At 41.1% G+C, this 10,900-nt stretch overlaps 1 protein-coding gene across 1 annotated transcript in view; it reads right to left on the bottom strand.

Moving 5' to 3' along the window:
• Positions 1–586: 586 nt before the first annotated feature.
• b3glcta (beta 3-glucosyltransferase a) overlaps positions 587–10,900 on the bottom strand; it is a 65,405-nt gene continuing 55,091 nt past the window's right edge. The window contains exons 12-15 of the mRNA XM_084559190.1: positions 6,722–6,821; positions 6,123–6,242; positions 5,122–5,266; positions 587–1,122 (exon numbers count right to left, since the gene is read on the bottom strand). Of these exons, the coding sequence (XP_084415316.1) occupies positions 955–1,122; positions 5,122–5,266; positions 6,123–6,242; positions 6,722–6,821 (533 nt within the window). The 3' untranslated portion in view covers positions 587–954. The remainder of the gene's footprint in view (positions 1,123–5,121; positions 5,267–6,122; positions 6,243–6,721; positions 6,822–10,900) is intronic.

Raw genomic sequence — 10,900 nt, 5'->3', positions numbered from 1 at the left:
CTTGTGAGAATGAAACATTACAGCTGTGCATTAATTTTTCAAGATGGCAAACAGCCAGAAGAAATGTTTAATTCTTCGACTGTGGCTGAAGGTCTTAAGAAGACCTTTAATAATGGTCAGCAAATTACTGAGTCTGCCGATTAATTATCTGAGACTGAGGGGGGAAAAAAGGGGGAAGAGAAAGTGGTACCGAAGCTAATAAATCCTTTTTCTACCTCATACATCAAGATATTAAGTAATGTTTTACAAGAATGTATATACATGAAACTAATCCCCTTTTTTTGGATTCTGTAGCTTCGTTTGAGGTCGGAGTGACCCTTGAGGAACAGATGGTTTTAGCATAAATGCAATGCAAGACATTTATCTGCCTGTGCACAAGTAGGAGCCTATAAAAAAGCACATGCTGGGCACATTTTAGAAGTAATTAACAAACCTTCAGGATGCTTTAAGGAGCTTTAATTCGGCTTCACACTGTAGTTTCACCTTCTTAGCCTTAGCCTAAAAAAAAAACTTCATCATTAACACATAACAGGGTGGAAGTAAATCCCGTAAGAGGTCTGTCACCCAACGAAAAATCAAAAAGCGAAACGTTTTCAAATACTTTTATGACAAAATAGAGCACATTGTACAGCATTAGTGATCATTTTAAAAGATACAGAAAAACATATGCTCCTATTGTAAGGTTTCGATTATTCGTATGATATAAATATACACACATTATATTTCCAAAATTAACAGTAGCCTCAACATGCAGCTCAGTCATGAAAACACGCTGGTATTAAGTCACGGACGCACGCTAGCATGGTCCCTCTTAATAGCGGCTCAACATCGACGATACAAAAACATTTACATCTGTGAATAGATAACTGCTCAATGACAACACGCGCACTCACACCCACACACGCTCTGTACATACATACATATTCCTACAGGACAGCGGTGTGCTTTTAATGACTATAACTCTGTCTTAGCACTCTTATTAAGTTCATCTGACGTGCTCTCCCTCGAGTCATCCTTAAGCCATTTGTTGAAAACGGCAATGGGGTCGATGTTCCAGTGTTTATGGAAAGAGATGGGCACCTGGTGAGCGAGCAAGTCTCTGGCGTAGTCCTCTGGGCGTGCCTGAAAGGTAAGATAAAGCACAGTAATTTATATTTGGAAGCAGTCACGGGAGACTGAGTGCAAGCGCTGCAAAAAGCCCCGCGTGAAAGCATGAAAAGCTGAGTTTAGGCTCTGACACTGAATACTGAAAACAGAGACACTGATATTTATGATGTCTTAATAAAGCTCTGCTTACTCGGGAGATTTCGGTTATGTACGCAAACAGGTGTACGGGCTTCATTTACCATCTTACTCTTTTGTGGTTTTGCTAAAATGGGACAAATGAGATTTTTTGGACTGTCACAGCGGTAAAAGCACAGGTGCAACGCTGCCTTCATATGAACTCGTGGTTACTAATGGGAACGTTTGGCGTTCAAATGGTAACATCAGCCGTATACACCGATCAGCCACAACATTAAAACCACGTACTGACAGGAGAAGTAAACATTAACCATCTTGTTACATTGTTGTGCTGGGAAACTTTTGGACCTGGCATTCATTGGTGTGGATCTTACTTAGACATGTAGCACCCACCCAGACCAGACCAGACACCCCCACCCCATAGCAATGACACTCCTTGATGGCAGCAGCCATCCCCAGCAGGATGCAGCCTGACACAGGAACACACACAAAAACGGTTTAGGAACAACTTAAAAAAAACATGAAAAACAGCACAAGGGCCTCCAAATTCACTAGATCTCAAACTGATCAAGTATCTGTGAGATGATCCACAGAGGCCCCTCCTCTCAACCCATAGGACCCAAAGGCCCCACACTAACAACATTCTGTTACCAGACACCACAGGACACCCTAAGAAGGCCCATGTCCATTCTCTGATGAGTCCCAACTGTTTTGGAGGCACAAGGGAGACCTACACAATATCAGGAAGGTGGTCATAATGTTACGCCTGATCGGTGTAGAGTCAGTAGCTGCAAAAAGGCATTCACACAGGGAGAGACTAGCAGCAAAGTGACTAATTGAGAGAAACGAGTTGCGTCTCTCTAAACTATCTTATCTTATTCTGAGAGTGGAGCTTAGAGCGAACCTGGATGGAGTAGCAGCATAACTAATGGTATTTTCTTTAAAAATACAGAGCGCTGACGGCAAGGCGAGCTAACTCTGCCCATATAATATCAATATTTTAATGTTCTGCTCATTTCACTTTAAAATATTTGGGATGGGAAATATACAAGAGGGTTACCTCGGCAACCAGAGCTCGGAATATCCACTAGCGACCAAGTGTCCGCTCCAAAGCGATGGATGGAGAGTAAATCGCTTGTGGACGTGGCTTAAGTTTTTGAGAAGGCGGCTACTAAACAAGCAAACGCGCCACAACTTGTGAGCTCAGATCATTCGTTTCAAACGGATTCCTCTCGTGAAACACAGTCAACACAGCCCTGTTTGAAGGGAGCAGATACATTCAGCTGCGTTGGTTAGAGGGTCCAACACTGTGATGTGGAACATTCTCTGGTTTTCCTCACATGCTATATTTCACCGTATATCTCTGAATGGCAATCAATGGCACAATTATGCTGAGAATGAAATACTATAATTACCCCTTATAATTATGCCCCCGTATTTTTTTTTTTCTCAAATTGCTCTGACATATTCGAACAATATAAGCTGAATAGGTTAATAGATGGATTCTCTAGTCACATATATGCCTGGTCTTTTCTGTTCTGTGGCTTTGAAATGTCTCAAATTAAGAAGTACAGAGACTGACATGTAGGGTATTCCCACTCACCTTGTAATTACAGAATCTATGAATCTTAAATGCTCTAACCTGTCTAATCAACCAGAAAGAAAAAAACAACCCCTGTGTGTGTGTGTGTGAGAGTGTGCAAGGCTTTTCAAAAAGAAAATTAAGCTGCGGCAAAAGTTCAATAGGAAAAATTTGTTCACACGTTCTTTCTCTATCCCTCCTCGATCAAATTGGGCTATTTCTTCTCCATTCTCACCCCACCCGCTATTCCCACGCTGTCGAAATCACCTCATTCTCAATTTCAGCATCACTTACTCTCGTCCCATTATCCGTTTGCCCTCGTTCTCCGCGTCAATCAGGGGCTCATTCTTTAAATTCATTCCAGCTTTGTCACTCCGCATTTAAGCCCTACACCTCCCACATCTCCACCTCATCCTAGTTGTCCTGGGGGTCTCATGTCTCAGTCTCCACCTGCAGCGTCTTGTCTCCAGGTGGTGCGGTACCCACCTAAGGAACGTTGCCCCACGGTGTCGCTTCTCATCATAGTCTAACTGCCAAAATATTTACTCTAACAAGCTCTTGTGGGTTCAATATACACTGATCAGGCATAACATTATGATCACCATCCTAATATTGTGTAGGTCTCCCTTGTGACTCATTAGAGAATGGAAATGGCCTTCTGAAGGTGTCCTGTGGTGTCTGGCAACAGAATGTTGTTAGTGGGTCCTATGGGTTGAAGGGAATGGCCTCTGTGGATCGTCCCACAGATATTGGATCAGTTTGGGATCTAGTGAATTTGGAGGCCAGGTCAACACCTTGTGCTGTTTTTCATGTTTGTTTTTTTTTTGTTTGTTTTTTTTAGTTGTTCCTAAACAGTTTTTATGTGTGTGGCTGTGTCAGGCAGAACACTGAATTGTCACAAGATGGTCAATGTTATTTACTTCTCCTGTCAGTGGTTTTAATGTTGTGGCTGATCATTATGTCGCTTTACTTTCCAATTATCTCTCCTTCTGGAAATCAGTAGTCAGTCAGTTGTGTTGTTCCCTATCAAAAGGGTTCCAATCGCTCTTTGGATGATCAATCCGCAGAGGTGGCAAAAGTATTCACATTCTGTACTTAAGTAAAAGATACGGATACTTGTGTAAAATAATACTCTGGTAAAAGTAAAAGTACTGATTCAACTCCTTTACTCAAGTAAAAGTAAGAAAGTACAGGCTCTGAAATGTACTTAAGTAAAGTAAAAATGATTTTGCCATTAATGAAACAATTCATCTGTTGATAATTTTGCAAAATGAAAAAGGTTCTAGCAGAATAATCTAGACTGAACTGACCAGAGGTCCTGCATGAGCATCCAGATAATTTTTAATAATAAATTAAGTGCTATTGGGTTGTTGTTGTTTTTAAACCGAGAGCGATGTGTTCCCATAGCATTGCTAACGTTGTAAACTGGCTTCCAAAAAATGCTCAAAAAGCTACAGATAGCAACAGAAACCACACCATATCTGAATTTGTTGTTATGAGCGGCAGCGTGGACTTTCAGTGTCTTTAATGATGCTTGAACAATTAACAAGCCTCCAGTCACTAGATGACTGTTCAACTCAGTAGAAGAAGTATACAGGAACACCGGTGTATAGAACTGATGGAGGGTATTGGAGGGTATTTTCCTTCATAACTGTAGGCATGTGCATAGATCACGTTTTTACTAAATATGACGCCATTGGTCTAATTCTAGGCTCAGTTTCTCAGTCCCCTGTGAATTTCCATTGATTGATAACAGGCACCTTCAGCATCAGCATCAGGTGAACAGGTATCACCAACAGGCCGGTCATTTTGTGAGCGCAGTCCATCACTGACTTTCCCTCTCTAGTCCGATGCTCTAGTCATGTCCGATTATGTCACGTCTTTTACGTCATGTCATCCGTAGAAGTTAAAAAAGTAACGAGCCTGTTTTTCCAATGTAAGGAGTAGAAAGTACAGATATTTGTCTACAAATGTAGGGAGTAAAAGTAAAAAGTCGCTAGAAAAATAAATAAAACTCAAGTAAAGTACAGATACCTGAAAAATCTACTTAAGTACAGTAACTAAGTATTTGTACTTTGTTACTTCCCACCTCTGTCAGTCTGTAATACCTTCCTTACAATCCACAATGCATCTCAATAAAAAGTCTCTGTCATAGCAGATATACCTCGCCAAAATATCATATATCTCAGTATATTTTGGCATGATGGTATTTCATAAAATAAAAAAATAAAAAACATCCAAAATCTTTCTCACAGTAGGTAAAAAAAAAAAAAAAAAAAAATACAACTGAATACAACCTGGTGGAAGAGGGGACTGTGTGTGATGGGAAGCCCCAGAGCATTGAGGCACATTCCCAGCACCATGTCATCTGGCGCATCATTGCTGTAGCACTTGCAGCCACTGTTAAGAAGTCGGTCCACTGCCTCCCTGCTGAACACCATCCTGCAGCAACGCATGGGGAGACATAAAAAAAAGAAAAAGCATATTACGGCTGAGTTACTTGCACTGTAAAATATCACTTTAGAAGCAAGTGACATAACTTTGAGCTATCATCTTATGGTTCATTGTGTGCATTTTATTCATTCAAAAAGAGCCCGATAGAGTAAATAGTGACAGTATATTGAGCGAGATGTGTTGTTTTTCCTCCGCGTATCAGTTCTGCCCAAAAAGCGGCGTGACACCTCTTTGAAATGAAACAATTACGCATGAAAAAACAAATCTTAAGCTGCCAGAAAAATCATTCATTGCCACTCGATACAGGTTTTTAGGAGACATCACTTTCGAGGAGACTGCCAGCTGTGGTGATGTAAAGTGTCACGGCAGCTGAAGGGACCCTAAGTGGAGTTCCTCACACAGCTCAGGATATATGTAGGGTGCAGATTTTGATATATGAAATCAGGACTATAGAAATGTAGAACCTTTGCTTCTTGTCCACTTAAAAAAAAAAAAAATACATATTTTATGTAGAAAAAGGAGCGATGAAATGGGAATTTTAATTTATTGCAGTTTGTCATGATTTAGAGTATAACAAAGCATCGACTTTCTGTCTGGTCTTATCAATTGATGACCATTTCTCGACTTAATTCTGCAGTGGATTTTTTCAGTGCTTTAATTAAGTACCTTGACTGTAATGCAGCCTGTGAGCCAATTTCCCTTAGGGGAGCAACACATCTTTTTTTTTTTTTAAACTAAATTGAAATGCTTTATCTGTAAATTACAGATTACATACTTCATAGTTCCTCTGCCACCTCTGTATCTTTCATCATTATTCCCAGAGCATTTAAGCGGTGATACTCACCCTCCACCTCCTGTGATGTAACTGTAGCCACCTTGGCTCAAGCCATAGCCGTATCTCTCCCCTAGACACACCGGTTCAGAGGGGTCATAACAGCTCAGCAAGACTTGCAGTCTGGGGATGCTGCAGAAAGCACAGATCAAACTCATCACGCGCTGGTCATCATCATCGCACGCGCACACACACATGGCTGCCTGCGCCTGCACGCCGATGAAACTGTCCATTTAGAGGCTGAAATAACTGCTCTCCCTTGGGCACTAATCCACATCCAGAGGATTCCACGTGAAGGGGCAACCTGGCGGAAAGTAAAGCGAGCTGGACGTGGATTTATGTACTGAGCTTTTTAGATGTTCGACAAGATGGTAATATCTCTGGAACTCATTTTCCCAAAGTGACTCTCGTCCAAGAGTCTCTCTCTTTTTACTGTGCAAACCCTTTTATGGATGAGACAGAATCTCTTGGAAAATTTATGAGCAGCTGTCAGTCAAACTTTGGTTTAAATGAAAGTGTGGCATTTAAACAATAAAACATTGTGTCCCAGTTTCAAAAAGAGGGAGCCGGACCGTGTTGAAAAAAACTACTCGTAGACCACGAGACTGTACCTGATAAGAGTGTCATCGTCCACAACAAGGAGCCACTTGGTGTCCGGGACAGCGCTGCTTAAAAATCTTTGAAGGATTGCAAATGTTTTCCCGCAGTGGCCTGCAAATAGAGACATACTATCAATACAAAGGCCAGTGCGACTTAATCACTGTGTGCTTATTGACCGTGCTGTATTCAGGCTTACAAAGATAAATGACCCTGTTAGGAGGAAAAACACACTTGGTATAAGCAGTTATTTACATGCACACGGCTGCACGCACATAAACACAAACACAGGACAACAGCATACAGTAAATTACAGTCATTAATTATCCCGACAATAAATGATTTGAAGGGAAGGCGGGGGAGCAAATGTCACAATCGAGCGCCAACCTCCAGTGTTGAAAAATGAAGCCAGCATAATGGCGCCAAAGCTGCAGTTCATCAAACGGCCACTTGAGACCAGTTCTGAATGAGAGGCAATCCCCATATACCGCCATTGTTAAAATGTATAACCCTACAGCAGACATAAACACCTTTAAAGCTTTGGATGGTGGTCTCTATGGCTAATTTTCACAATTGGTATATATGGTAATATAAAACTGAGCTCCTGTCCTCTAATTTCTTCTCTATTGCCACTCATGCAATTGTGAGCTACTACTGTATGTTAACTGCTGTGTGTCCCTCCCTCCATCTCCCCTCCCCTCCCCTCGTCCTCCATCTTCTTGTGAGTGTTTCTGACTCGTGGAGCTCCATACTACTCCATCTGTTGCCCTGGTCTCATCAACCTGCCCAGTCTTCACGGCCTGCAGTGATCCACTTCAACCTGAATGCATCATTTTCCAACCGGACTATGTTACCGCTTATACTGTATCCAACCATCATAGCAGCTAACTCACCTGTGATAGAACAACTGCTGTCACTAACAGCTTTATTTGTATTCATTATCAAACTGTCCTGTAACAAACATCCGCTATATCTTGTATTTGTATCAAAATCAGATTCTACATGCTCGCTTTAGTCAGATGCGTGTATCTATGACAGATGTATGTTCGTCTCGTCGTTATCTCGTCTCTACCCGGCCGGCCTTAGGCAGATGGGTCCCTCCACATGAGCTTAAGGTTCTGCTCAAGGTTTCTTCCTGTTTAAAAAGGAGTTTTTCCTTGCCGCCGACTGTTTATTTTTACACTACAGACACAGCATCTTTTAACTCAGGACATATAGTAAAGCTCCAACTATTACAGCAAACAAATGACTATTTAGTCTTTTCATTCTCTTGATTGGAGCCGCTGCGTAGGCAATATGAATAAAAAGGTCTATTGACTAGGGAGCGCTACTTTTGTGTTTGCATCTTTCGTTTGTATAGCCGCATTAAACTGATGATCATGCCCATCATGAGTGTGAACAAGCATCAGTTATGCATTCTCCTCAAGGACACCTCAAACGTATATATGCATCAGTGGGCACACACATCATACACTGCAGAGATCAAACCTGTGGCCTCACATTTAAAGGTACTATAGAAGTTAAGCCACTGAGGTACAACCGCTATTTGAATACATATCTGTATTACGGCTCCAACAGTATTTTTTTAAGATTTGGTGTTCGGCAGCATTAAACAACCTCCTCTTTGGCCTTTGCAACGTAAAGATGTAATGCACAAATACCTAGCTCCTCTGTAGCTCTGTGAGCAGAAACAGAGCTATTGTCTGCATTCTGACATCTCAACGAAATAATAAGGTAGGTTTGGCATGATGGACCAGGAGGAACAAACTTTTACTCCGACGTGTTTGACATGACGGCCAGATGGAACAAAATGTTCTGCCAACTCCTGAAAATAAAAGCATTGATGCAGCAGTACACAGCACATACGAGGAAACCAAAGAAATATATCAGAATCCAAATATCTGCTCACCATCGGGGCTGAGAGCAGAGACTTGGAAATCCCTGTTGGTAAGCAACACAAAGAATTCTGAGGCCCCACTGTTTTATTTATAAGGCACCCAAGGTGTTTTTTTTTTTACTACTATCTGAATATAAAATGAGCAAGGACACCTTGAACTGCTGACAGGAATAAAATCCAAAAATGCACTTTTAGAGACAGATCTCCAGACGAGGCTGGTAATCATATTTCTAGTTGGAGGAGGTTAGCGTTGCTCAGCGGCCTTGAAAGATGAAGCAGTTTCCTTCTTCGTGTTGCATGCAGCACGAATTGCTGAAATGTACAAATAAAAAAGAAAGAGCAATCACGGCTTCATTCATTTGTACATAAAACTACACAAGTTGACTTATTGTCCTTCAGAGAATTGTTTTTTTAAACACACTTGACCAGTGTGACTAGTGTGCGTATTTACCTGATAAAGTTCCTGTGCTATTTTCCCATTTCAAGGTTTTGCATCATCCTTTTCCCTCATTTACTCAAACAATCGAAATGTTTTACCTCAAACTATTCCTATTTTTTTGTGTTCATGTGTTCAAAATGCATGTACATATTGTAAGAATATGTGTTTTCACAAAATGTTAGAATTCTTTAATGACTACAGACAGCAGCATAAAAAAAACAACCAGTTTTAAATCAGGTCAAAGCTTGATTTATTTCTTTCTTTCTTTATTTATTTATTTATTTTCCCCCCATTGCAGCCCTTGGAATAATTCTGCCTATCTGCTTTCTTCACGAATGTTACTGCTCATACTGTACTCCATTTTCTTCGGTTCACATAATATAGTTTTAAGATTTGTCTCTTAGAAGGGAATTACCATTTTTTACAACCCGGACCTTATTTCTGGCATAAAATACGATGGCTTATGATGGTGTCATTCGGAGTCGTTTAGAAGATATTTAGCTCCAGCGGAGCGCCACATACAGTATATCCATATAGTGGGGGTGACTGGGGTACCGAAACGCAGCCTCTAAATAACGCATTATCTGCCACGAAACTCGTTCATTTCACCAATATTTTGTTATGATACGCTAGTGCTATTCCCCGTTGAGTCCGGAGTTATCTCTTATCTATTTGCGGACGTGCAGCGGTTTGTTGTTCTTTGGCCAGCTGTTCCTCTCTCTGCCTCCGCATCCTCCTTTCAACGAGCTCCTCATCCAGATACTCTGGCTCAAAACAGTAAGGACGTCCATCATAAACAAAGTCGTCGTCCACAACCTCAGAATCGGAAAAGTATTCAGCCATGTTGCAAAAAACTAGCAGTAGCAAATTACAGGTAAACAATCCGATCGTTTGAAGGTGCGCAAGGCGCTCAGAGATGACATCATCCAGGTCAGAGATTAGTAAATCAATCTGCAGACCCCAGATGATGGTAACAGGTAACTCCTGACTCAAGGGGGAATAGCACTAGCGTATCATAACAAAATATTGGTGAAATTAACAAGTTTGGCGGCAGGTAATGCGTTATTTAGAGGCTGCTTTTCGGTGCCCCATTCACTCCCACTTTATGGATATACGCAGTGCACCGCTGGATCTAATTATCTTCAAAACAACTTCAAATGACACCAAAGTTATATGGGTGACTAAACGATCGTATTTTATGCCAGAAATAAGGTCCAGGCTGTAAAAAATGGTAGTTCCCCTTTAAGGCTCAGGCAAGTATGTAAACAGACTCTTGACATATCGATGCCTGTTGATGAACTTCGAGGACGCTCAAAGGAATCATTATAGCATAAACTCAGAGGCCTCGGGAAACGAGTAAAAAAAAGAAGAAGAAGAAACAAGTAAACAAAAGAAGTAGGAATAAATCATGTATATCCCTACCATGTGGGTATTTGTCATTGAGAGACAGATAAACTGCTTATTTTTCAGTTGACCTTGCTCATATATCATTTCATTGCATGCTTATCAGATTGTTGCAGTGGCCGCAGGCTTCGTGTCCCTTAGTGACTGATTCTATAGCATATTTCTGTTTAAACAAAGATGGAGTTGTCATGGTTTCCTTTTATACAGGACCAATCACGTTTAAAAACTCCAAACTGCTGTGCATCCACTACGATGTAAATACATTTATGAGGTCAGCTTGAATGACATTACGGATTGACAGTAAATTCAGTATCTGGCCGTTTACCAAACCAGAGAAGATCCCCTCCCTGGCTTGATGACGAACTGTGGACTGTTGCCAACACTGATAGTTTGTTTTTTTAAAAAATACACATCATAAAACTGGTGTGCAGTGGAAGGCAAAATTAAAGGGAA

Source organism: Chelon labrosus (assembly GCF_963514085.1).
Source record: "Chelon labrosus genome assembly, chromosome: 13".
NCBI classification, from domain to species: domain Eukaryota; kingdom Metazoa; phylum Chordata; class Actinopteri; order Mugiliformes; family Mugilidae; genus Chelon; species Chelon labrosus.
The sequence above is the reverse complement of the archived record's forward strand: the minus strand, read 5'-3'. Positions and strand labels throughout refer to the sequence as shown.